This window comes from Platalea leucorodia, assembly GCF_965183815.1.
Source record: "Platalea leucorodia genome assembly, chromosome: 4".
Lineage (NCBI taxonomy): Eukaryota > Metazoa > Chordata > Aves > Pelecaniformes > Threskiornithidae > Platalea > Platalea leucorodia.
This window is the reverse complement of record NC_138826.1, coordinates 57525421-57552690: the sequence shown is the minus strand read 5'-3', so window position 1 is coordinate 57552690 and position 27270 is coordinate 57525421. Positions and strand designations below refer to the sequence as shown.

Sequence of the window (27270 nt, the reverse complement as noted above, 5' to 3'; positions counted from 1 at the left end):
AAATGTAGAAGTGATAAATCTTTTGCTTAGTCCTGTTTTAAATACAAACTTAGATAAGGGATCTCCATCTGTCTGTCCACCTAGTCTCTGCCCCATTCCTATAAATGTACCTTTTGGCTTGCAATGGCTCTACTAAGGACAAAAACAGACACACAGTTAGGAACGAAGAAAAAAAATGACAAGGAACAGGACAAATAGAGAACATCAACGTAAGGTTTAGAATACTAAGCCTAATATACCACGACATTTTGGAAACACTGCTATCATGTAAAGTATAATAACATTGCATCTGACTTTTGCACTCTGACGTTTTATCTGCTCAATAAAAATATTTTATACATTAAGCTCTCAAAGTATTCCCAAGAATGAGATAAAATACAAATAATTCTTCAGTCACAGTTTTTCAAGGGAAACACACATTTTGGGAGTTTTATTTCAGTGTGACTTTTAATGTTATGTTAAAAGCTCTCAGAAATGCATTTGAATTCCCCATGATTATATTCTGTAGTCTGAGAGTTGCTAGATTCACCTATAGGCCTATGTCAAAGCACATTGAGAGACTGGTACCACTGTTAGGAAAAAAGTCCAGAAAATCTTAAAGACATTGAGAAGGTCTGTGTGGTAGTCTGGGGCTGTGTGTGGAAAAACTGGAAGCGTCACCCACAGTGGTAGTATGCATGGAAATTGGTCATGAAATTAGAAAGTCATTTAGGAATTGCTTTTGAGAACTCTGGGATGATGAATGAAACACCAGAAGGTCAGAAACTGAAATATGGCGCCTATCCTTTAAAGAGAAGCTGTGGGAGAGTGAAGTTACCTTAAACTTCAATTATCTGTTGACGATTTAAATGTTTTTTCTAGTTCTAAGACTTGGAGGAGAAAAAGGAGATGAGTAACCATCAACCATTCTGATTTTTTAGCCTGTTGTAAGAAGAGAAACACCACTTCCCTAATTTTTCAGTAAGGCTATTGACACACCTTCAAATGCTCTTTAGGTGGTTCCAAGGGCAAGTCTAGACACCACCATCAGCATGGCTCCCCTGTCTTTTATGCAAACCCATGTGGGTGCTGCTTATGTATCCCGAGATCCCTACATCCCCTTCAGTCCGCCTTCCCACCGCCTCCCGGGCTGGAAAGGCTGGTCGCGTTCCACAGTGAGCCATGAGGGGAGCCAGCCCTGCAGAAAAAACTGTGCTGCCTTTGGGCAGGATTAATTTGCTGGTGGCTTGGGAGCCTGAAGGGAGCAGGGGAGCACCCGCGGGGGCACGAAGAACTGGGGAGGGGCTGGGCATGGGGAGCGGGGCAGGTCCCTGCCAGCGCTGACATCAATTGATCTGGAGCCCCAACTACTGAGAAGCAAGCACAAGGCCGGGGCGGGCCGGGAAGCGCTGCAGAAGCGCTCCTACTCAAAATCAAGGAACACTGAGGAGCCCCGGACCCCACCCCAGGGTCGGTAACGCACGATTTCTTCAGGAACTGGGATGAGGGAAGAGGGCGCGGTTATGGCACCCACGGGGAACGCCGCGGTGGCCGAGGCCGTTACGAGGGGCTCGCGGGGCGGGCACAGGCCCCGCTCGGCAGGGGGAAGCGAGGAGGCCCACCGGCCCGGCGCCCCCCCCTGCCTCGCCCTGCCCTGCGCCTGCGCCTGGCAGCGCTTCCGGCTGCGCGCCCGCCGGCTGACGTAGCTTCCGCTCGGAAGACGTTTCCGTGCCGTCATTTCCTCCCCCGCCGCCGCGATCGCCGTTTCCTGCCCGGCCGCAGGGGACTCGTGTCCCTTCCCAGGCTCCGTGCGCGCCCGCCCCGCCGCCGCTCCCCCGCGCCCCCTTCCCCGCCGCCGCCATGGCCATGAGGCAGACCCCGCTCACCTGCTCCGGGCACACGCGGCCCGTGGTGGACCTGGCCTTCAGCGGCGTCACCCCCTACGGCTACTTCCTCATCAGCGCCTGCAAGGGTGAGCGGGGGCGGCGGCCCCTTTGTTTTAGCCGGCCCGGCGGGGGTGCCCTGGCCCCCGGGGCGGGGGTGCGGGGAGCGGGGGGTGGGCCGCCCCGCCGCTCGTAGGCCGCGCATCGCCTGCCCGAGGCGGGGGGTGGTGCCGGGGCGGGCGGGAGGCGGCGGCGGGAGCGGGGCGAGCGGCCGGGGCTCGGCGGGGCAGCTGCGCCGGGGTGCCACGTTCGCCCAGTGAAACGCCGGCGCTTGTAGGGGAGTACCGGCTGAGGGTGTTGCCGAATGAAGGAGGGAGCCGACAGCTGATTTTGGCGGTGCTTCGTTACGGGGTTAGCCCGGGGGGTACCACAGCCCGCATGCGTTCGGTTTGGATCCGCACCGGGGGCGGGGGAGGAAGCCTCGGAAGGGTCTGTTTCTAAAACTGCCCGTTTCTATCGTCTGTGCACGTGTGCTGTAGATTTTAAAATGAGCTCCCGTTTAACCAGGGCAGCCGCCTTGCTGGACGTAGAATGATGACGTCCACCCCCTTTCCCATGAGAACGCTCTTCTCGTTATGTGACCAGCCTTTCCCCTTCATACGTGTACATGTTAATTTTATGTATGTGTTCATAAGTTTAAAGGACATTTCTTTCTGCCTTGGAGTGCTTCCAGTTCAGCTCTACATCTTCTTGTGTGAACAACTTTTTGATAGCCTCCCAGGAAAAATAATCACAGGAAAAGCCTTCTATTTCTGTTTCATTTTTACAACATCTCTGTATATGTTTTAAATGTATCTGATTACAATCACAAGACTTATTTTTGAGTACTGTTAGTCTGAAAATACTGTTGCAAAGTAAAAAAACAAACCTGCCTGAAGAAGACTTGAACAAAAATAAAACTTAAAGTTCTCTTTTCTATGTCCCTTCTATCTTAACACAAACCTAAAGAAAACTTTTATCTCATTTGGAGTGTTTTTTTTAATGTCTGTACGGTTTTAGATGCCTGCAGCAAGTGCAGCTGCATATCTAAGCTCTTCAGCTAAACTCTTTTACAAAGAATACTTTCAGAAAGTATGCGCTATTTCCACATGCTGGTGCAAGGGGGTCGTTTTTTAAAAACAGCTTCCTTTTTTATCATGTTACCTGAATATTGGTTTTGGTTTTTTTTGAAGATGGTAAGCCTATGCTGCGTCAGGGCGACACAGGAGACTGGATTGGCACATTTCTAGGTCATAAAGGTGCTGTTTGGGGTGCCACTTTGAACACGGATGCCACTAAAGCAGCTACAGCAGCAGCAGATTTTACAGCGTAAGTGATTAGTTGTCTTTGAAGTCTGTATTTTCGTTTAGTCTATAGTACCCTTTGGTGACATGCAGCTGTAGTAAATTACTGATTCATTTGTTCTTCTTTCATAATTGTTTGCTTATTTATGGCTAGCCAAATTAAAACCTAGACTTTTAGGTTCTTGAAAGCAGCTACAGTTAGTCCTGTCATGATGAACAACTATGATTGCTTCTTGATAAATGTACTTAATTACCATCCTGGTTTGCTAGAATACATATCTATGTAGCTCTAATCTCTGGCACTGTAGTTATAGCAGAGTTGAAAGAGTGATTTTTATTTTGCTTCTACTAGTTAGCCTCTTTTTATTACAAGAAAACTCTTGTGAAAATTCTAGTGAATTATTTCTTTGATTTTTTTGTTGTTTGTTTGTGCTGTTTGCAGCATATATTAATAGTTGGCAAGTTGAATCCTGTTAGTAGAGGTCAATCTCTATTAAGTTGCAGAGCACTGCCTTTGTCTTAAAACTAAAATGCTAATTATTCTTCTCTATCCTGAAGAAGCGGATAAAGGAAAATAGTGTGATAGTACAAAAAAAAAAGCTTTAGTAAAAGCATATGAAGTAGTCTCATTGACTAACTGGGTTATAACTTACAAGAATGTAGCATTTATGATAAAATGTTATGATGGTGTCAGAAAAGATTGCTTACAAACTAATCTGACTGTTCAGGTTGATTTGTCCTGGTGCTACTAAAATTTAAATGTTTTCTCTTGCTGTTTAGCAAAGTGTGGGATGCTGTGACAGGCGATGAACTAATCACATTGGCTCACAAACACATTGTCAAAAGTGTGGATTTTACACAGGTAGGAAAAACCTTTATACCTTATTCACCAGGGAAGTAAGCTCTTGAGTATGTTTTGCTTTTAGTTACTTTTCTGCTTTTTACGTGTGTATCTTAACAGGCAAATAATTTAGCATACTGCTTCTGGTTTTTAAGATTGTAACTTAAATGTAATAAGTATGTTAGAGGTTGTCCAAGAGAAAGAACTGTTTTTTTAAGACTCACAGATGAAGGCTGGTATTTTGATTCAAAATAGAGTTGACCCTTTATAACTTCTGTTTCAGGATAGCAATTATCTGTTAACAGGTGGACAAGATAAACTGTTGCGTATCTACGACTTGAGCAAACCAGAAGCAGGTGAGTCTGCTTTTAGAACTGATTCTTGTTTTTTGGAGTTAAATGAAAATTCTGAAAATAAGAGCTACTTTCTGTTATGAATCACAAAAGACAAAGTTAAGGATTGTTTTACAAATGTAGTGTCTATAACCTTTTGCTAGAGTAAGATAATCTGTATGTTTTAAGTTTACGCTTTTGCAAGTGAATTAGAGTTTATCTAGAATAGACTTCAAGGATAGCATGTTTCAGTTCAACACAGATTCATTAGAAATATGTCTAATTAATTAAAATTTAGTCATCTGAAAGAAAAAAGACTCCACATATTTAAGCTTGTTTAAATTCTTGTTGATACTGAACTACTAATGATTGATATGAAGCTAGAGAACCTTGATGTTAAACTAGTGAAGCTTTTTAAATTTAGGCAATCAGATACCCAGTTTACATTTATCTTGTTCCTGGAATAAGAGCTACAAATGAAGTCATAAGTGCTTGAAGTAATTTTGCAGTTTCTAGTAAATGAAAATCCATATAACTTAAGCAAGCTCCCAAGCTGCTGCATGACATTATTTCATTTTCTTATATGTATTAAAATATTTGGCTTTATTTTAAGAACCTGATGTTGTCAGTGGACATACTTCTGGCATTAAAAAGGCTTTATGGAGCAGTGATGACAAACAGATTCTTTCAGCTGATGATAAAACTGTCCGGTAAGAAAAATTAACTTCCAGTTTTCTAAGAAGCTCACTTTTATTTATTGTCATAATCTATGTGAGAAGACAATTATGTTTTTTGGTAAAGGATATAAGTAACACAGGTTATTTGATCCTAGATTATTATAGCTGCATGCCTAATACGGTTCTCTTATGCTGTTAGAGACGTAACTATTGTAATATTCTAGTTTACCCCATAAGCGCATCCTCCCTGATAAGAAAAGGTGGTCTTTGAGAACCCCATAGTCGAATAAATTTATGCCTTTCATAATCCTAGAGAAGATGAATTTATTCTGCAATCCAGCCTTGAAAGATGCACAAGGCATAGACTAGCCAGGGACTGGAAGGAGTATCTGGAAACCGTGCACTGCTGGTAGACATAGCGCTCTTTCTCTGCCATGCTGATAAGTTGAGTAGGCTTTAGTGTTTTTATAAGATGGCTCATCCAGTTACAGTTAAGCGTTTTGTTTACTTTATGCCCAATTGGTAGGAGATGTGCTGAAACCTAGACGAACCTGGCTTCTGGGGAGATGAATTGACAAAGACCCTTCCTCAAGCTCTGCTGTCCAGAAAAGATGAGCAATGTGCCTTGCTGCTTCCTCAGCTTTCTGGCTGATAATGACCAGTGCCATCTCATGCCTAGCTGTCTCACCATTCTTATATTTATGGCACAAAGGAGAGAGAAATAGAATGGTCTTTTCTCCTTTGTGGAAGGAAGGATGGGAGGGTGATGTCACGATGGTGCAACTTCCCTGTAGTCTCCTTTTCAGCTCTAGTTCTTTTCAGTTTCTTAGTGTTCAAGCTAGGCAAGAGCCTAGTCTTGTTTATTTTTCTCTGAAAATAGAAATGCAGCAGTCAGCTTATGAATTAAGATTCTTATTTGTTATAGCAAAACAATTTTATTTCTTTTCTGTTTAGATAGCTCTTGCACCCCTAGATAGAAAACTATATTGTCTTAAATGAATCTCTGTTCTTTGTATAAATTGGCATTAGTACCTCTTTGCCTTGTGAGGTATAAAGGCAGAACGGAATCTTCAGGTCTTGCTTTTAGAAAGCTCTGTTGCTCAGGAGACTTACAACAAGGTTTTTAATCTCTAAGAGAATCTTTGAGTAGTTAAATGGTATGTGTACCATTTAATGTTGTTGCATTAAGCTTCAAAAGTAGCAGTATTTTAAAGTGAGCATGTCTTCATTCTCATCTTGGCAAAGTTTTAAGGTAAGGATGCCGCTGAAAATCCAAAGTACCTGTGGAATCAAACCACATTCTTTGTTAGGTGGCTTTTTTGATCCAAATCTTGCCATGGATGGGAGGTGAAAATTGTTTGGTTTGCTGAAGTAATCTGGGAGTCTTTTTTTTTCCTTTTTGTTTCCTCTTAAGCCTCTGGGACCGGAGTACCATGACCGAAGTGAAGGCACTAAATGTTGCGATGTCAGTGAGCAGCATGGAGTATGTTCCAGAAGGACAGATACTTGTGATAACCTATGGGAAGACTATTGCTTTTCATAGTGCAGAAACGTGAGTCCAAAACAGAGAATTTTCACAGGTTGAGTAATGGGCTTGCTTGTGGGTAAAAACTGACTGTACGAGGCCAAAATCACCAAGTCGTCAGAACTGGTATCAGTAGACATCTTTGCTTGCCATCTTGTCAGAGGCAGAGTGTGAAACAACTACCCTATTCTAAAACAGTGAACCCTAACTGTCTATAAGATACTAGACTGCCATTTTTGTATTTCACACTAATTGTAATTGTGGTTAAATAAGTTTCAGCCAGGGTTCAGTTCAGTGATTTTCAGAGAACTAATTATTTATACATATCTGTGATGTCTTAAGAGAGCAAGTTACACGCTTAAACATATTCCAGAAAGTAGTTCTAAATGTGAGCCCTTTGTTTTGTTTATTCTGAACTCGTTTCTAACTTGATGAGCGTGATTTGCAAGTATTAAAACTTGTTTCAGAAATTGTTTGTGGGTGTCTTCTGTTTTTCTTAAAAGCAGTTGTGATTTGTAGAATCACAGTTTCTTTGCTCTCAGGATCTTTTTTATGAACTTTGTTAACAAACTTTTCCCCCTCAGTCTAGAGCAGATTAAATCATTTGAAGCACCTGCTACAATCAATTCTGCATCACTTCACCCTGCGAAAGAATGTTTGGTTGCAGGTGGTGAAGATTTTAAACTCTATAAATATGACTATAATACAGGAGAAGAATTAGGTATGTTTGTCTTCTACAATCAAAAATGAGTTCTGAAATGGGTATTAGATTAATGACATAATGACTAATAAATGAAACTTGTATTCAAATAAGGTCTTAGCATAGCATGCTGCGCAAAAGGATGAAAAGGTATATTATCAGTTAAGCCTTTATCTCAGTATACCTAACGTTACTCTTCTGGAACTAATTAAAGCCTCCATTAAACAGCTCTTTGTACCTATTTTTAAAAAAAAAAAAAAAGTTAAGACATCTTGTATTGCTGCAATACCAGGCTGTATGTTAACTTAAGTGTCATACTATAGCATTCATTAAATATGTCTAATGAGTTGCAGCTACTTGCTTTTATGAAAAATGTGATATGTTTGTATTCTTGTTAGTTGGCCAAATATATTTTAAAAAAGTGTATTTCTAAGTTTGTTGGTTGATCCTGTCCTTGTTTTAAATTGTATGTATGCAGAGGGACAGAGCATGTGTGCCCCACGCTACTGGCTTGCTTTGTAGTTTTGCCTAGAATAACTAACACCTATTTTCTTGCAGTTAATAAAACATTAATATGTTACCTAAATTAGAGATGGCTGAGATACCAGTTAATAGGAGCTTTGTTTTGTGTCAGAAGTTAAATACTGAGAAAGTGCCTCCCATCAGTATTTTTTTCTCTTCTGATCAGTTTTTACTAATTAATTTCAGTTGTTGACTGGAATTTTAAATTAATAGTCTTGATGTGTTCTCTTATAGAATCTTACAAAGGACACTTTGGTCCAATTCACTGTGTGAGATTTAGCCCTGACGGAGAGTTATATGCAAGTGGCTCTGAGGATGGTACACTAAGGCTGTGGCAGACAACAGTAGGGAAAACCTATGGTCTTTGGAAGTGTGTGGTTCCTGGTAAGTGTGCGCTTGTTCCTGGTGAAACTTGGCTGCTTTGTGTGTACTTTTTAAGTAATATCTATCATAAGTGGTAAACATCTGAATTTCCTACAGTACCTGTACTGTTGTCCGAGGGTCTCTATCCACTCAAGTCTGTTAAATTTAAGGATTTACTTTTGTAGCTGTCATTTAAGCAATTAACTTCAAACCTGTAAGCTTATTGAATATAGATGCTTTGTGGATATATAAGCAAATAGTCTGATGTATTTTTATTTTATAGAGCAAAAAATAAGAAATACCACTTTTATAAATCTTGAAGATATAAGAATCTATAGAAAGAAGTGTGGATGATAGTTTTAGTTTATATTTTATTTTGGTTCTCTAAAGTTGGGGGGTGGGGAGCAATGTCTAGAAAACTGCAAGTGAGTATTCATTAATGGATTGCTTACCCAACTCTTCCTCCTCAACACTAAGTGGATTTTTTTTTTTTCATTAAGGTGAGTGGGGGGAACTGAAGGTATTGACTGTTTTGTTTGTTTGTTTTTCTCCCTCCTCCCTCTCTACAGAAGAGGAGAATGCAGAAGCAGCAAAAGCAAGGACCACCCTTCCAGGAACTGCAGAGGAGGAAATAGGTAATGCACTGAACGTCCAGCTTCAACTCAGCAAGTGTTAAAAGATCAGTCAAGACAGTAGCATTCTTTAGTATGGAAGAGGTAGTTTTCCCCAAGTACCTTCTGGCATTTTTCACTCTTCGCAAAAGATTTTGAGTGTGTTTTCCTGAAAATGACCATGTGGTAAGTGTCAGACTAGTGACTAGAGCTGTGCAGACTGAACAGATAAGGTAGAATAACTGCATCAGGTTAAATGGAAAAACAAACTGAACTGGTCTTTAAGCAATCCCTGCAACATTGCTTTGGTTCATATATCTAAGATGAAGTTAAATAATACCATTCTTATTTAATTGCAGAAGATCTTGCCTCTGAAAACTCAGATGCGGTGTACAGCTCAACTCCTGAAGTTAAGGCCTGATTATTGCAACTGTTACGCAGCATATGGACGTACGAGACTAAATCAAGTGAACAGTGATAAACAGCAGCCTTCCAGAGTGCACTCTCTACATAAGGCAAAGATGGGCAGTAATTGATGAGAATGCGGTGGAACTGGCTAGGTGTTGTCTGTAAGAGAACTGAGTATCCAAAAAAAAAAAAAAAAGACAAGTAGTAGAGTTTTGCTATCTTTTTAGCATAACTGCCTACTGTCTTTTCAAAGACGTGTGCAAGCCAAGATCCAGTCTCTCCAATTTCAATTAGACTCATTGTAGTGTGTTTTCTTTATTATGGAGAAGAGATACAATGGCTTTTACCCATTTTCTTTTTCTTGAAAGTTGGAAAATTTGGCTTTGGTTGAAAAGAAGGGATTAGGTACTAAAAGTATTTGGTTTGGGTTTTGTTTCATTGTACGCTGCTTCTGAATGTTTAACTGTTTTCAGTTGTCTAAATAAAACGCCTCTCAAAACTCGTATCTAACTGTTGAGCATTGGGTTCATGGAATGGAAAAGCAACCAAGTTAATTATGTAATCCTTTCTAGCATCTTGGTTTTGTACTATACAGAGGGAATGCAGTACAAAAGTTTCAGTGTTGGTACAGAGGGTGGCAAGTTCCTTGATCTGTAAGCTCTGTGTCTTTTTATTCTTTAAAGTTTGAATGTAAACGTGAGCCTCTAAAATCAGAACCAGTGAAAACTGAATTAAACATGCTGCCTGAAATACTTGGTTGTACATGAAAATCTCAGAGGTTGGCTATGAATCTGTATAAAGCTTGGGTTTAGTCCTCCAGACTGGATAAAAAAAGTTACTCTTTCAAGGTTACAAATCATACTTTCTTCATTAAAGAAAATATTGCCATTATTCCACTTGTCACTTCCTTTAATGTTATGCTGAAAGGTTTACATAATGCATTCTGTATGGAAAGGAGAAAAGTTATACAGAAGTACATTTATTCATAGACCTTTTTATTTTTTTTCATGTTCATACTTGTCCTTACTGTTCTTTTGGATTTTTTCCCAAGAGTACAGTAATGCTGTCATCTTAGAAAATTGAAGCTTAGCATTTGAAAACTGGGGTATACATAGAAACACGGGCAATACTGTCTGAAGGTAAGAAAGTACTTTTCGATGGTGAAGGGGAGTCCAACGCTGGAAGAGGTTACCTGGAAAGGTGGTGAAGTCTCCGTTCTTGAAGATACTCAAAACCCAACTGGATGTGGCCCTAGGGAACCTGCTGTAGCTGAGCCCGCTTGGGCAGGTGCTTGGACTCGGGTGGTTGACACAAGTCCCTTCCAGCTTCGGCTGTTGGGGTGGAGGAAGTAAGAAGGAAAATAAAGAACGATACCACGAATCATGGTTTCTTAGTGCAATAGTAGTGTCAAGGATATGTTATTTCACAGACTTCATTACAAACTTAATTTTGCAGTTGTCTATTTGAATTTAAAAACAAGCAACTCGCAACCCTCTTATTTACAGCTGACTGTTTCAGCCTTATCATTAATTCCAGTAAGGCTTATGAGGGCTCCAAACCTAGTACTTCAGCCTAGAAGCTGTTCACTTTACAAGCTGAAGGATGTGTTTAAAACCAGAAGCTCACACAGCTTGCCCTATGGCGAAACTTCTGCGGGCCGTGGTCTTTGTGCCGTATTTCAAGGAGGCTGTGTAGCATTTCATAGAGATGCCTGGAATAGCGTCCTCGGATTTCAGAGCTGTGACCCTTTGCTGCTTTACATGATGCTGCTGTGAGTTTGTGGTTTCTTTGCTAGCACTGAGTAAATTGGGCTAAAGTTGCAAGACATTTCATCTAAATGAGAATATTAACAATGCTGAATACTTTTTTCATGTGAGGTTGAGTCATTACAACTCTGGAAAAAAGTAAAGGCCGTGAAGTTGTCGGTGGCTTTGTTACCGGACTTTCATTTTGCAGGTGTTACTAGAAAATTTTACAAGGTTGGCAAGTTTATAGAGCCCATTGCGTATGTGTGAGACTTGTTTCTACTTGAAGATTCAACTCGAAGAAATCGACAGTTGCCTGGACTCGTTATCGCCACGAGGCAAGCCGGGTGTTAATTATCTCTAAGGGAGCAGAGCACCCAGCGACTCCCGCCACAGAAGGGCAGCGGTCTCGCCCTGCGGCGGCTGAGGGGTGGGGGTGGGCCTCGGCTGCCTCGTTACCGGCCGCTCCGGAGCGGCGGGCTCGGTACCCAGGCGGCGGCGGCGGGGCAGCGCCGCGCCGCGCCCCGGGGCAGGGGCAGGGCCAGGCCGGCCGAGCCCGCCCGCCGCCGCCGCTTCCTGCCCGCGCGGGGCGGGACCGGCGAGGCCGAAGTCTGCCCGCCCCGCCCGGGTCCGCCGGCGGGGGCGGAGAGCCGCCGGCAGCGCAGGCCATGGCGGGCCGGAACCCGGGCACCGAGCTGGGTAAGGGGCGGCGGCCTGCGGGGAGGGGGCCGTGGAGGCGGGCCCAGTCCCGGCTCCTCCGGGGAGGGCTGTGAGCTGCCGAGCCGTGGCGTGAGGGCTTCCCCAGGCGGCAAACCGGCGAGCGCGGCTCGGGCAGGGCCGCCCGCCCTGGGAACGGGCGGAGAAGCGCCGGTGAGCGCCCGGGCGGGTGAGGCGCCGGCCGGCTCCCGGCTGTGGGGCCGGCCTCCCGCCCGCCCCGGCTGGCCCACCTCGGTGTGTAGGAGCCAGGCTGCTGCAAAACCTTGTTTTAAAAAAGACCTGCCTGGCCAAAATAGAAATAGACTTAGGATTCCTTTAGATCCTTTAACGTATACTCGTGACATATAACCGGGAGGCCTGCAGGAGGCTTGTTTTCCCTTTGGTATTCCAGGTTAAGCAGAAGTTGAGGCTTGCCCATCACGTACGACCTCGGCTTGAGAGGCTCCGAGCGGGGCGCCAGGTTGCGGGACGGCCGGGCTGCGGGACGCGGCAGCCCTGGTCCTGTCGCAAAGCTGGGCCGGGTCCCCTCTTGCGCACCTTTCTGGTTCTCACTGAATAAACCTCCCCCCCCCGCCCTTTTCTCCCCAAGAGGTTCAAAACACTTTTTATTAGTTGGATTCTGATTTGCAAACTCAGGACTTTACCTCTCCTTATCGTTCTCCTTGTTGCTTGCTCTCTGAAGACTGATAAGGGTTTTCCAGGTGCTTGCAGGTGGTCTCGAGGCCCGAAAGGCGGCTGTGCCTCAGGTAAGGCAGAGAGCAGCCAAGAAAGGTTTCTTTGCCATTTGCTAGCTGGAGCTCCTCTTCTGCTGATTACTGGGGGCGGGGAAGGAGAAAGGGCTACAGCTTCCTGAGTTTTCCACCCAGCAAAACCCAGCTGCAGTGGTGGAATGAATTAAGATGATGAGCCTTCCTACAGTCTGCCTTTAAGGTATGATAATTTGGTCAATATGAGAAGATGGACAATTAAGTGGAGGAGATACAGGGGTGGCATCATGGAAGATGGGAAGCAAAGGACAGGTGGTGTGGAGCAGGGAGATCTCAAAGTTAGCAGGAGCAGAGTTCAGGAGGCCGTGCTGCATGGTGTCACATGGCTACGCTCCTGTCTCTAGCACAAGCATGGGCATTTTTGCAGAGCTAACATGCATTTTGAATGATTAGCCTGTGGACAACTGAGAGTTGACTGGTTTTTCATTCACCGAAATCATTGACATGTTGTAACTCCTCAAAGTGAGATGTTGAGTTGCTCTCTGATGTGCTTATTCACGGGCTGCTTGCAGTGACAGGTGAGTTTCAACTGTAGCTATCTAAACAGCATCTTTTTGCTGAAACCAACATGTTAATAATGTAGCGGGAAAACTTCAGTGTCTGTTAGGGAAGAGGATAGCACGGAAGTTTGCAAATGCACTCCAGTTACTTTAAACTAGGTGCGTGTTGTGCTTTTTCTTACTGTATATTTAATCTTACAATTAATTGATGGTATATGTGGGGAGTCCAGAAACTTGAATGTGAAGTCAGTTCAGTTCTTATCAGTCATCCTCTGACAGACGGGCATATATGTAAGGAAGGCTGTGCTGCTGAGTGGGAAATTATTGGAAGAGATGGGCGACCTCACTAACATTTGGCTGGATCTTGTTGTACAACCGTAGTCAAGGGAAAAGTATTCAATGTGCAGCTGACCAGCACAACATAATTGTTGGTTTTTTGCACTCACTAAAATAATCTTGAGTATGTTCCTAATATTTTCTATAACCCTTTCTTCTCCTTTAAGTAGCCCTCCTCTGCCCAAGAGGCAGAGTCAACTAATGCTCAAGATTATTAATGGAGAGCACAGAGGGATGGATGTCTTCAAGGTTGTACTATGTGGCCTCTTCCAGCTGCAACTGATCTACCTGGAAAGGCCACTGCCCAAAGCTTATCCACAGGTACTTGTTGCCATCCCTTCCCAGTGATATTCATTTAGATCAGTTGTGGTCAAAATGAGATGGGTTAGATGTGCAGGACAGGCGTAGTAGGGGAATGGTGTGGCCACAGCCGCGTTTGTATTAAGTGGCAGTAAACCCACTGTGGCTGTTTCTAACAGCTGCCTTATGCTGGCTGCTTTAAAAGAACTGCATCTCCCTGCCATTTGCTCTCCCACTAAATACACATCTGAAATACGTTAAGTGCTGTATTTAAGTAAGTCACTGTATCTTAGCTGGTAGCAGTACTCAAAAAGGACGTGTTAAACCCTTGCCTTTATCTTTCTTGGTCGCTAACAATACACACTGCTTCTGTGACTTAGGCACTTTGGCTTTTGAAGGTTTTGCCAGCTTGCGCCAGCAGCTTTAACAGTAATTCAGATGATTTGCCCTGTATCTCACAGAGCATTCTGTAGGATTAGAGTTTTCTAACAGGGACACCTAGTGGTAAAATATCTTTTACTTAAAAATACATTATTTGAGTCCTTTTCTCTGTGTCTGGTATTTCTGTGCTTGCTACCTAATGCCATTATTTAAGCAGTAAATTTCTGATGCAGCCATTAGAGAGCATCTATTTGTTTATCAATGACAAGCCAAACTCTTCTCAAATCATGGTATATAATGCTTTCACATGTGATATTTTTTGGTAAAATAAATACATTTTTGTAAAAGCCCTTAATTCATCGTTCCTCTTCCTCCGTTTCTTCCTCCGTTTCTTCCTCCTTATCACTCTTCCTTAGTAGAAGAACAAGGTGTTTACTTGGAATAAAGAACAGGTACATGTAACATGGATAAAAAGACACTGATTTGCATGAACTAGTTAGAGGGTCACTAGTCTAATACACTGATATATTTGCCATCAGAACATCGTGTAAAGAAGGTGAATAAGAAATTTTACAAGTTTGTCATTCCACAGGGACTGTTTGTGGAGTCATTCTTGGGTACTCGGGTTCACCATGATGCCTGCAGGGGCTGAAAGGAGTCTGCCTCTCCTGCTCTGCTCCCAAGGATGCTGGAGTATAAGGGACCAGATGCTTCATGTTTTGTCACGTTTCAGAAAAGCATCAGATGCAACTTTTTAATGCCACTTCACAACAAAATAGTGAAACACATCAATGAACATCTGTTTTGTAGTGTGAGCTAATAGCATACTCCTTTGGTTTAACTGTGGGGATGCAGACATCCACCACATGAGTTTTCTGTTCCCTGCAGATGGAATTTTGATGCAACAACTTCAGAAGTTGTGGAGAAAGACAGACATTCAGTAACCTTGGGTAGAGGCAGAAAATGGCAAGTAGGATGTTTAAAACTAAGCAGATAAGACAGCTTGTTTGTGTGGAGCCTGAACTTGTGCCTAGATATAAGTTTTTCTTCAGGCCACTCAGTAGGGAGATTGGAAGGGGGGATGGCCTGAACAATAGCACAAGGTCATGTGGCAAAACAGCAGCAGCATTGATTGCCAGTCACCTAGTTTTATCATTTATTGTGTTGGTAAAAGGGTAAATCGTACCTGACCAACCTAATTGCCTTCCATAGTAAAATGACTGGATATGTTGACAAGGGGAGAGCAGTGGATGTCATTTACTTCAACTTTAGCAAGGCTTTTGACACTGTCTTTTGGAGTATTTCATATTCAAGTTGGGACATTTGGATGGGTGGATATCAAAATGGTTAAAAACCTGGTTGGATGGTTGGGCTGAGAAGGTGATGGTCAATAGGTCATACTCTACTAAGTAGGGCAATGCAGGGGTCTAGCCTGGGACCCTTCCTGTTTAACATTTTTTCAATGACTTGGAAAAGGTGATGGACTGCTTGCTCATAAAGTTTGCAGATGAGACTAAATTAGCCAGATCATTCAGAAGGACCCAAACTGTCTGGGGAAGTGGGTCAACAGCAGCCCAGTGGCATTCAGCAGGGCTGAAGGCAAAGCCCTGCCCCGGGGAGGACGAGCCCCAGCAGCCACACAGGCTGGGCCTGCCCGCCTGGGGAGCGGCTCTGCCGAAAGGGCCCAGGGCCTGGTGGGCAGCGAGCTGGGCAGGAGCCAGCAGTGCCCCGGCAGCAGAGATGGCCAGCGGCCTCCTGGGCCGTACCAACGGGGACACGGCCAGTAGCTCACGGGAAGGGAGGGATCGTCTCCTCTGCTCAGCACTTGTTAGACCATATCTGGAAGACTGTGTCCAGTTTTATTGCCTCCCAATAGAAGAAAGAGATTGATAAACTGTCACAAGTTCAGCAGAGGGCCACCGAGATGGTCAGGGGCTGGAGCACCTGCCCTGTGAGGAGATGCTGAGGGAGCTGGGCTGGTTCAGCCTGGGGAAGTGATGACTTCGGGGTTCCTATCAGCAGCCTGCTCATCCCTATGGGGAGTGTATCAAGGAAGCACAGCCAGGCTCTTCGTAGCATTGCATGACGGGATGAAGTGAGACAGCAGGCTTATCTTGAGACAGTGAAACTCATACTGGATATAAGGAAAAACTTCTCCATGCAGGACAGTCAGGTGGTGGGGCAGGTTGCCCAGAGAGGCTGTGCAGTCTCCATCCTTGGGAACTCTCAAAACCCAAATGAGTAAAGCCCTCAGCAGCATGGTCTGAGCTCAGAGCTGACCCTGCTTTGCACAGGAGGTTGGACAAGTGACCTTCAGAGATCTTCCAACCCAAAGTATTCTATGATTATATGTTTTTTTACCTCTGTGTGTGTGTCTACATGTGTGTGTGTATATATATATACCTATGTATTCTGAGTAATGAATAATGAGTTACAGTTGTTTTGCAAAGTATGTTCTTGGATTCTAAGGAAAAAAAAAAAAATCTATCAGTGTTGCTCAGCCCCTCTAGTTGAAGGGCCAGAAATACACTCATTATGTTTCAATTGATATTTTTAATTATGGTTGGTATTTCTGAGCCATTTACATGTGAGAGCTAGCCTGTTGGTAAGTGGCATTTAGATAATGAAGTGTTGCATCCCTTTTCAAGACAGCACAATTCTGTTTTAATATATTAATAGATGGGTTTAGCCTATACTGGGGCTCTGTCTCTTCACTGTTCCTTTCACCTTTTGAATCTGCTGGATAATTTTAATCAAATTTGAAGGACAGATAGATGTCTCAGAAATAAGTAAGTGACTGAGTGGAGTGACCAAATTAGTCCCTCTGTTGAGGGAAAGGCAGGCACAGCTCAGCCATTACATGACTTTTCATTACATCTTTTTTGGGGGGCTTTATGCAAGTAACAATGTCGTGTTTTACTCCATGGTCATAAGGACCATAACAGGGCAGCTGGGTTACTGGGGTGAGGAGAGGTCTCTGGAGCCAGGGAAGAAGAGAGGGAACAGCAGAAGACTTGGACCTGCAGGAAACCAAGCTCCCCTTGTTCTGCAGCTCTCCTTCTGAGGAGAGGCTTGTCGGTGGTTTTCAAAGTGCTTTGGAGGATACCGTGATCCATTTCATGTGATCCATGGTCAACATTGTGTGATTTCACTAATGTCACAAGGTAGTAGAGTTGATTTCTAGTTCAGGGCTCATGCTTTGGTGTCCTGCTTTGAGAATCTGAACGCTGATGGCTGAACTTCTGTCATATAAGGAGGACCCATCTGAAAATAAAATAAGTCCATAGCAAGAGTCACTATGGAAAATAACTACAGCTTCTGTCTCAAAGAAACTGAATAACCCCCAAACCTCTAAACAGCTTATGTGGTAAGGTGAGTGTAACAAGACCTGATCCTGAAGCCTTTTCACTCTCTTCAGTGGCTGTGCTCGGCTCTGCATGGCCAGCTGGGGTCAGCCTGTGTCCAGCTGAATACCTCGTTTCTCCACTAAAGGTTGAGGACACAGTTTCACTCGCTTCTCCAGAAATAACAGCTTTCATCACTTCCCTTACCCATTTTATCATGTGTTCACGGTAAGAGCAGGAGCACACATGCTGTTTCTGGCACAGAGGAGGAAATAACCAGTTGGGGGGGCAGCTTCTTTTGGGGACAGTGCTGCCTTAAAATGCTTGTGAAACTACAGCCTCAGGCATTCTTGAGCTTTCTGTTTCACCATCTGAAGGGATGCCATTGACACATTTTTTTTTAAAGCTTCTGAAGAGCTTAGTCTGTTTTGTGAGGAATGTGTTAGGTATCTTAGATATTTATGTAATTATACTAATGAAGTAGTTTTATTTATTGTTTTCTGAGGAAATGCTTGGTATTTTTGGATTCATGTTCTTCAAAGAGAGGAGATTAATTTCCTCTTAAGATTTTGAATATGATTTTTTCAAATGTCTTCAGAGGAAAAAGTAAACTTGAAGAGTGATTACAGAATATTGGCTAATTAGCTATAGTGTAACTGCTTTAATTACTTTTATCCCTGAAGCCACATGACTGTGCAGATGACTAGCAGATGACTTATTTAAAAAAAAAAAAAGGAAAAAAAAAAAAGACATGTTCACACTGCAAGGTTAATGAGCCTAATTAAATATAGTTTTCCTTAGCCAGATACTAAATCATGAAGCTTGGGGGAGTGGAGGAGGGGGAGAATCCAAAGGCAGTCAGTTCTATTTCAAATAATGGTTTTATTCTGATTTTTACTGAAAAAAAAAAAAAAAAGCTGGAATTATGAGTGATTTTTCTGAATAGAGACATTTACATTTGAAGATTTGGTGAGACCTCACATGGCAAACTTTGAAAGTCTATTTAGAGACAATTACTCTGAGACATATTTGTTTTCACTTGCCCACTGCTTTAATTAATGGAGAAGTGGGCTTGAATAAAAGGTCTGTGTTAGATAGAAGTCTCCATCTGCTTCTGCATATCACCAGAACCTTTGTCCTTCCTCACCGTGCATTTTTTTTTATTACACCATTTTATTTCCTTTAGTAAGCTGCATAATGTCTCACATTAAGTTGTACAGACAGGATGGAATTCTCATTTCTTTTTAATTATTTTAAATTTATTTTAAGTTTTCTGCCTTTGCTGTGCACAGTGGTTCAATATCCCAATATTCAAAAATCAATATCAATATTCAATATCAATATTCAATATCAATATTCAATATCAATATTCAATATCAATATTCAAAAATATACTTGGAGATCCAAATTCTATGGTCTTTCAAGGAAACTTGCATCTCAGGCACAAAAATTAGGTATTGAACCTTCTTGAGTTGCCATGCCTCAGCCTCCTTTGTGACTAGTCTGGAGTTATTAAAAACAGAAGGTAAAATGCGTTACACAATGAAAAGGGCTTAAGCCAATGAATTTCATTGTATTTGCAAAGAACTAAGAACATGCAATCAGATACTGCTGATCTGCTGATATGTGGTTAACTTTCAGAGGTGACTTTGGGCAAAGATGAGTCAGCAAAAGTAGTAGCTTTTTTTTCACTTCCACTTTTCTTCCCCCTCTTTTCTCCCATTGATTGTGAAGTTCTTAAACATCACTTCCCCAACTCCCCCCACCCCCACAAAGGGTATTACACTTGACTGTTTCTTTTAAGCTAATCTAGTGTGCAATGCTCCATTTCCTGCAGATATTACTCGGACCTTCTGAGACGCTATGCTCAAACGTCAGGTAGGGGCAGATACACTAGCAGTATGTTTCTACCAAAGTCCAGCACAAGATGAATCAGACTGAATCTGCTCCAAATAATAAGTAACGAAAGGTTAACCTACTCATGGGGGAAATTTTGGTTCTTTCACTTAAATTCAGATTTATGCCCCAAGAACCAAGATGAGAATTTTCCATGTTTAACAAACTGGATGCTGTCTCCATAGTCTTCCTAACTCTTCTATAGAAGACAGTAGTTTTTATAAATTAATTATTTAGTTGGATTTCTTGGTTATTTTTCATAATGTAGAGAGACTAGGTTAAGGTAGAGTAACTGAAGTTTCTGAATCCATATTAGAGAGCAAGAAGCTACGTACTTCATCTAAACTGCTTGCTTTGATTTTATCATGTTTTCCAAAAGATCACCATGCACCCAGTAGGGTTCAAAAGTTATCATCTTGATAAATTGGATCATGATCAAATGATTCCACCTGAGCACTTGGCGTATAGTAGGAGAATCACAACACAGAGTTTGTGTTTCCTTCATTTATTTATTTCTTTATTTGTGTTTTCCTCCCCCATGGACTTTGTCAAATGTTGCTTATTAACGGCCCCCTGGGAAGTGATGTATGCTCTCTGCTGATCACATAGGAGCCTCAACCTTAAAGCAACTGCGGAGAATATAGAGGTTTCACTGGCTTATATTTCAGCTGTCTGTGTTTATATGGTTTGCATTTATTGATATTCAAAAAGAAGGAAAATTCTAGCCATGGGTGTTGTAGTAGCAATAGCTTTTCTCACCTGCTTTCTACATGTCAGTTGAGCTTCATGCTTTTGGGGCAGAATGGGTAAGCCTGTGGCTTTGAAAGTGGAGAGAAGCAAAGAGGGTTTGTCGTTTGACTGGTTTGCAACTTTGCAAGCTCCTCCTTTTCTTTTTTGCCATACAGTGAGACTGATGCTAAAGTCTTAAGGAAATCCTTAAATTCCTTAGGATTCCTTTGAAATTCCTTCATTGGTTTAACTTTTTTTGCTTTTGGCCAACATTTTGTCCTTGCAGGTACTGGTCATTTAATTACTTGTATGTGGTAATAGCAAAGTGGTAGCAAGGTGGCTTACTGTGGTCAGAACAAGACTTCATTTAGCTGTGTTTCAGGCTTTTTTCCTGCATTTCCACTGAGTCATCTTTACCATAAATTGGTTTCTCCAGAGCTTTTTGTAAGTCTAATTAGGAAAACGAGCTTGTATTTACACATACTTTAGCTAGTATATTAGTTCTGCACTTTTTTGGCTATTAAAACTGTAAAGTAGGAAGAAAAAAATTTGAGGATAAGATTTCTGTACCAAATTAGTGATTTTGGCTATCAGCTTTTTTAAAAGTTTTAAACATTTTAAAATCAATGTGCTCAAGGGAAATGCAAGTTTAATACAGTAGTGAAGAAGACTTGTAGAGGTGAGACGGTCTTAATAAATTAAGTCACCCAGAATTATTATCTCTTAGTATCTGAGCCCGTGTCCATATACTGACCTTAACTGATGATGGTATGTGATGATTGATGGTGGTGATTTGCTGGTGAGTGGTGGTGAATGATTGTTGATGTTGCCTTAAGAGTATTTTCATGGATTGCTTATATGATTAGTATTTACAAGAATTATTTATGTTTTGGGATATGAGAGATTTTAAAGATGATCTGATTTCTTTTTCCTGTGTACTTCTGTGAGCAGTTTGTGTTTAGTAACATTCAAAACTATGCTTTTGGTTTATCATACTAAGCAGAAATTTCAAGATTCAAGGGCCTGAACCCTCAGTTCTCCTTTATCAGTCTGTTACCATTCGTTAAGGAGTGTCCAATTTTTGGTGCTTCTGTTTTTAGACAGTAACATTATTTTAGTAAATGCTGAGTATCTGCTTCTCTTTGGGTCTGGTGGTTGTTTATGGATAGTGAAACTCATTGAAATTGTGAGCCAGGCTGTCTGCAGTGGGCATCTGCAGGAATTCACATGTTGAAGATGTTGCCCTGCATCCTCCAGGGTGCTTGGCAAGGTGAGCACTTCTCAGGCCAGCGTGCATCTCAGTAGCTTCCAGGCAGATATGTTGCCCAGCAGTTCAATGCTTTTGGAAACTTGCAGTTAGTCAGGCCCTAGTAGCAAATTCAGTAAAATTAGCTCTAGACAATAACAACTCAAATGCTTTGTTATGCAAGGGTCTGTCCAGAGGTTTTGGTGACTGTGTGAGGTACAGTTCCTGTAAACAAAGGTTCATGCACATAAAAAATGCTGTTGTATCCTGGGTGCCAGCAGACAAGCAAAGGACTGAATAAATGTTACCATATTCTGGAATCAAGAAGTAAATCAGCAATCAATGGCAGAAGGCTGTTTTGTGGCCTTTTTTATATGCTACATATATAATAACCTTCATAGTCCAGGACTGGCAACATAGTGTCTCTCATCAGCAGCAAGTTAATTCAACAAAAAAATGCTGTGTGAAACATCCAGTTCACAGATCATACCCTAACAGAAGTTAATGCTATTATGATATTTTGGACTGGTGATAAATATGCAAGCCCTTAAAAGGACATTGTCGTGGTTTAACCCCAGCCGGCAACTAAGCACCACACAGCCACTCACTCACTCCCCCCTGGTGGGATGGGGGAGAGAATCGGAAGAGTAAAAGTGAGAAAACTCATGGGTTGAGATAAAGACAGCTTAATAGGTAAAGCAAAAGCCGCGCGCACAAGCAAAGCAAAGCAAGAAGTTCACTCACTGCTTCCCATGGGCAGGCAGGTGTTCAGCCATCCTCAGGAAAGCAGGGTGCCATCAATCACAACGGTTACTTGGGAAGACAAACGCCATCACTCCGAACGTCCCCCCCTTCCTTCTTTTTCCCCCAGCTTATATACTGAGCATGATGTCATATGGTATGGAATAGCCCTGTGGCCAGTCTGGGTCAGCCCCCCTGGCTGTGCTCCCTCCCAGCTTCTTATGCACCTGGCAGAACATGAGAAGCTGAAAAGTCCTTGACTAGTGTAAACTCTAGTCAGCAAGAACCAAAACATCAGTGTCTTATCAACATTATTCTCATCCTAAATCCAAAACACAGCACTATATCAGCTACTAAGAAGAAAATTAACTCTATCCCAGCTGAAACCAGGACAGACATAAAAGCACAACATGCTCTTCAGAGGTCCCAAACCAAGCTACAACTTTCTTCTGAAGTCCCACACAGTATATGAAAAGGACATAGAAATAGGTGAAAATTTCTTCTCCTTTTTTTCCCCACCGCAGAACTTGGCTGGATCTCAAAAGTGCATGTGAATCGACCTGCAGTTGTGACGCATACAGAACGAATTAAAAAATGGAGAACTGTGAAAGGTAATTGGCAAGTAAGTGCTCTTTTTATGCATTCCGTTCCTGTATTTTTAAAGCAGTCACTTTCCCTCTCCAGGCTGCAATATTGAATTTTTTTCAAGATGCATGTAAACTTAAAAGATGTGCTTGTCCATGTCTTATTTTAATAATTTGTATTTGATGATGATGGGATGGAATAAGGTGATGCATTTATCCAAACAAGTTAAAAGCCTTATAACTCATGAGTGGCAAAACTGCAAATGAATTTAAGTCATCTTTATTCATGAGTGGATTAAATTGTATATTACTATCCCACCACATTTATTCTGTTTCCCAGACAGACTTCTCTGCACGCTGCCTTCTTATTTTTTAATTTTAAAGCTGTAAGATATGATCATGGTACCTGTCAAGTTTGACCTACCTGGATGATTTTTCTTTACTTAGACATCCCTAACATGTGTGATTTCTTTGCTTAACTAGTTCTTACCTAAAACTCAAAAATCCTGACTGGCTATGGCACTGAGGGGTGCGGGGGGGAGAAGGAAAAAAAAAAAAAAGAAAAAAAAAAAAAGGCTGCTAATTTTAAGGGGGATGATGTCTCAACTCCTGAGATAAGGTAAATGATCAGTTATTGTCCATCTTAGTATAACATAGGTTCATGCAAGCCACCGCTAAAGCCAGTGGTGCAAATGAACTTTTCTTCAAGGCTATCTTGTATTCACTGAACACACACATTTAATGTCTTAGCAGTTACTGTCAACCTCTGCTGTTTACTGCCCCCCTGGCAGAACTGGCAGATACTGGCCCGGTGTGCATGTTGCTTTCTCCAGTTTGTACATGAGAATGGTAATGCAAAGCCGTCGGGTCAGCAACGTAAGCTAGTAAGTTCGGCAAAGCAGAGCAGGTGAGGCATAGCCACGGGCTGGTTCCTGCCGCCTCAGCGGCAGGATGGGAAGCACTGGGGGGAACAGCAGGCAGAGCTGGCTGCAGGATGCCATAAGTGCTTTGGCAGCGTTCAGCCAAGGGCATGGTCTGAGAAATGCCGTGGAGCAGACCCGCAGCTCCCAGCGAGCTCTCAGCTGTGGGGTTGTAACCGTTGTCCAAAGGACAAGTTGATTCTTCCTTCACCGAGCAGCTGTTCTGCAAGCAAACGTGTGTCTTCCTCCCCTCTGCAAGCTACACAAATCATTTACTTGCAACAGTAACTGTTAACGCGGAAGCAAGAGGAAGGAGACACTCAAGGATCGATCTTAACAGTCCCAATGTAGTGGAACAAAGCAAGAATCACTTAATTATACTTAATTCTTCAAGAAACTGTTCAAAATAGTTGGTATCCTGAGCTTAGCATATCGGGCAGCCATTCTGGGCTGGCTGAAGCTGTGTTCACAATGAGCACAGATCTTGCGGACGACAGTTTGGGGATAATTTGATATAACTGTGTAAGATCCTACTGGAAGGTGATAGAAAACAACTTCCTGCCTGTTACATGAACCTGAAAGTCTGTGCTTTGAATGTTATGATTAAATAAAAAATGGACATAAACTGAGGAAAGTTAGACATTAGCTCAGCATTTCCCAAGAGTTTCTTAGACATAAAAAGTCACTTGATACAAAGTTTAGCAGTCCAGTGGCTCTGGGTTGCGAAATAGTGTCAGTGAGAAAATCCAGAGAGTATTCCATAACCTTGGCTATCTTCATATACTGCAGGTGCAGTAACGTAAAAAGTAAGTATTCTGATTTGACAGAAGTTACTGTATAAAGAACTAAAGGAATAGAGAGCCACAGGCTTTGATTACAAAGAATCATTGGGGAAAAAAGGGATTTAGTGTCACTCCCTCGATATGGCTGTAGGACAAATGTTTAATTATTACTAGCACTTCTCCACTCTCCTGCGTAGTAACACTGGTACTGAGCTACTCGAGTGAGGTTTTACTTTGAAGAATCCCAAGAGATTATTTTCAGAAGCATCTCTCCTGTATTTGAACACTGTCATTGCAGTCATGATAGTCATGTGCTGTTTATTTCACAGAGATGATTTTGAAGCTTTACATGTTTGAATGTAACTAGCACCACAGATTCAAATTTTGAAGCCCATTTCCCAAAATACTCATTTGAAAAACCCTTTTAAAAAAATGAAGTTCATACCAGTTCTTGGAACTCCCTGACTACATCTGTCTTGATGACTTTATGATTCATCTCATAAGAGATGAGACAAAAATTCCCTCTAGTGAAGGATAAAAAAATCCAAGCAAAAGAAACTTAAAACCATTTAAAGTGAAAAACCCTTCTGAAGTATTATAGGGTAAAAGCAGCTATCAGTGAGAAACAAGCAGTCAAGCTTAGAGTAACAGAGGCCAGTAACAGTTCATTACTGTTCAGTCACCCCAAAGTAGCTTTCAGTGTAACATTCCTTGCAGGTTTAGAAAGGAGACTCCCATGAGCAAAGTGTGAAAGGTTTGTAGGCTGGCCAGCATCTTAAGATTTGCAGAGTAATACCTCCATGAAGAAACAACAGATTTTGCTGCCTGTACTGACAAATCATGTCACAGAGCAGAGCAGTCAGGGAGGGACTTTATGGACTCAAGTGGACTTTGCTATTGCAAACTTTCCCCTTGTTGAACACGTTCCTCACAAAGAGATGTCAGCTTTTAGTGAAGTCATCACTGTAAATGAGAATTTGCTGGAAGACATTCAGCAAATATTTCAAAATAATATATTAAGCTTAATTTTTGTTCAGCAAAAAATCTCAAAAAAATTTTAGTTGTGCTTCTGTTCCCTTCTCCAATTAGTAAGTCTTTTAAAATTCTGTAGCATTTTCATCTAAAGAGTGCTTTAGCCCTGTCACTTAGCTCTTGCTTTTGTTTTCTGCACGAAATAATTACAGTTGTTTTTTATTCCCAATTCACACAAAAGAAAGTGGAAACATCTAGAGTCTAGACCCTAAGTTTTAAGAAGTCTGGGTTCTTACCCCCCACTGATTCCATGTTTCACTTTCACGGCAGGAGAAGCATGCAAACATGCAAGTGTGCGAATTGCTGATGTGTGCTGATCCGGTTGTTGGCAATTGCAAACCTTTGCTCCTCTTGAAGCATGTGTATAACTTTTCATGCATGCAAGCTTTAAAGATACAGACATACTACATAGAACAGAGCATATTATAACAGTGAGGTTCCTCGCATAGGTGATATTTTTATCTTTGTCTTATAGAATTAAATTTGAAACAAGATGCTTTTTGTCCAGATAAAAATGTTTGTCTGATTCTTAGAGTCCCATTTAGTAGTTAGCTTTTGCACCAAAAATTGGAATTAGATCCTTTGATTCTGAGAGAGCTGACTTTTGATTCCAAATCCTTTCTGTGCCATTAGATACTGCTCAAGACATGAACAAATATCTGCCATCCCTGTCTGTCATAAACCATTCTTTGCATATCCTCTATGTTATATCCTATACGTTTACTTATTCTTAGAGTGAGAGCCAGGCTTCTGATTCCTACATCCTCTAAGTCAGTTTGGTTTTGGAAGCGTAAATTGAAATATTGTATTCCTTGCTTCACTCCCTGTGTAGGCTGCTTGGCTCCTGAAAGCTGTCACCTGCATAGACCTTACCACTCTTTCAGGCGATGATACTCCTTCAAATGTTCACAGGCTATGTTTTAAAGCAAAGCATCCCATCAGAGAGGATCTGCTGAAAGCCTTGGATATGCATGACAAAGGTATGATTGGTTTTGTTGTGTGTTTTGTGTAGAGAAAATGTCTGCATTTCCTCGGTATTTTTTCAATTTTCAGTTAGGTGTAAAAACGGCCTTCTCTTCCTGTAATGGAAGCAGTTATGGTAGGCAACAGTGCAGAGCCAATAGTCCTGAGAGAACAAACTAGGTCCTATATGGTCTTAATCAAAGCAACTGTCTTAAGTTCTAACTGCAAAATATCTACTCCTTTGAGTTAATATAAGAATACAAGGAGAAAAAAATCCATTCTTAGTTTGGCAATCAAAGTGAAGCATGGACTCAGGGTGACACTGTGTTATGATACCCGATGAGCAAATTTGATATGGAAGCCACAAGTGTGTAACCTCAGTGTATGTCTTTTAATAATTGTGCACCAAGGTGAAACTAATTGAGTATTCTGTTAATCTGCTGATGTCCTTACTAAATTGGAGAAGGGGGGAATGTTCATGTGACTCCTTTGGATTTCATGCTTAGCTGCTGTTGCTGTATGTAACCACTGAGCCTGCATGCCACTTTGCCTGTCAGAAAAGATGCATTCCATAGTCCTAAGCATGTTATTTTTACTTTAGAGAACATTCTCTGTTACCTGCTTGTTTCAGTAGTTAAGATAGCAAACATCTTTGCAGCCCAGACTACTTTAAGGAATCAGTCCTGTGGTGAGTGTATGTGGTTGTGTGCATATCACGTACACACACGCGCGCACACACACATAGAGTTCCCAACTAAGTCAACAGAGTTGAAGGGGCAGAAGACAGTCCTTAAGAACTACTGGTATAACTTTCATTGATATTACTCAAGCAGGCTCCATCTGAAGTCCCAATGTTACACCCAAGGCTGAACACGCTTCAACCTCAGAGCAAATTGAGACTGTCAATATAAATATCAATAAAACCTCTTTTATATCTGAGCAGCTCTTCTGAATTTTTCCACATGTAACCACTGATGTGTCAGTGAATAATATTTGACTTTTGTCCTGCCATGTTGGCCTTATGATGATCTAGCAAACACAAAATCTCAGTGACATTTGGGGCATGCTTTTATTATTGAAATATTTCAGTTTTACGTGGGCAT

At 42.0% G+C, this 27270-nt stretch overlaps 2 protein-coding genes across 7 annotated transcripts in view; both read left to right on the top strand.

Moving 5' to 3' along the window:
* Positions 1-1723: 1723 nt before the first annotated feature.
* STRAP (serine/threonine kinase receptor associated protein) lies at positions 1724-10078 on the top strand. Its single transcript, XM_082308693.1, has 10 exons — positions 1724-1951; positions 3095-3230; positions 3986-4067; positions 4330-4402; positions 4992-5088; positions 6470-6607; positions 7165-7301; positions 8037-8186; positions 8735-8800; positions 9136-10078. The coding sequence occupies exons 1-10, from the start codon at positions 1840-1842 to the stop codon at positions 9195-9197; spliced, it is 1053 nt and encodes a 350-aa protein (XP_082164819.1). The 5' UTR covers positions 1724-1839; the 3' UTR covers positions 9198-10078.
* A 1462-nt stretch (positions 10079-11540) lies between these two features.
* The window catches only part of DERA (deoxyribose-phosphate aldolase), a 57574-nt gene continuing 41844 nt past the window's right edge, over positions 11541-27270 (top strand). For all 6 annotated transcript variants that reach the window (XR_014228051.1, XM_082310568.1, XM_082310569.1 and 3 more), the window contains exons 1-3: positions 11541-11628; positions 22411-22508; positions 26037-26184. Coding sequence is in view for 5 of the 6 variants with exons in the window: in XM_082310568.1 (XP_082166694.1) it covers positions 11598-11628; positions 22411-22508; positions 26037-26184 (277 nt within the window). In the remaining variant the exon portion in view is untranslated. The remainder of the gene's footprint in view (positions 11629-22410; positions 22509-26036; positions 26185-27270) is intronic.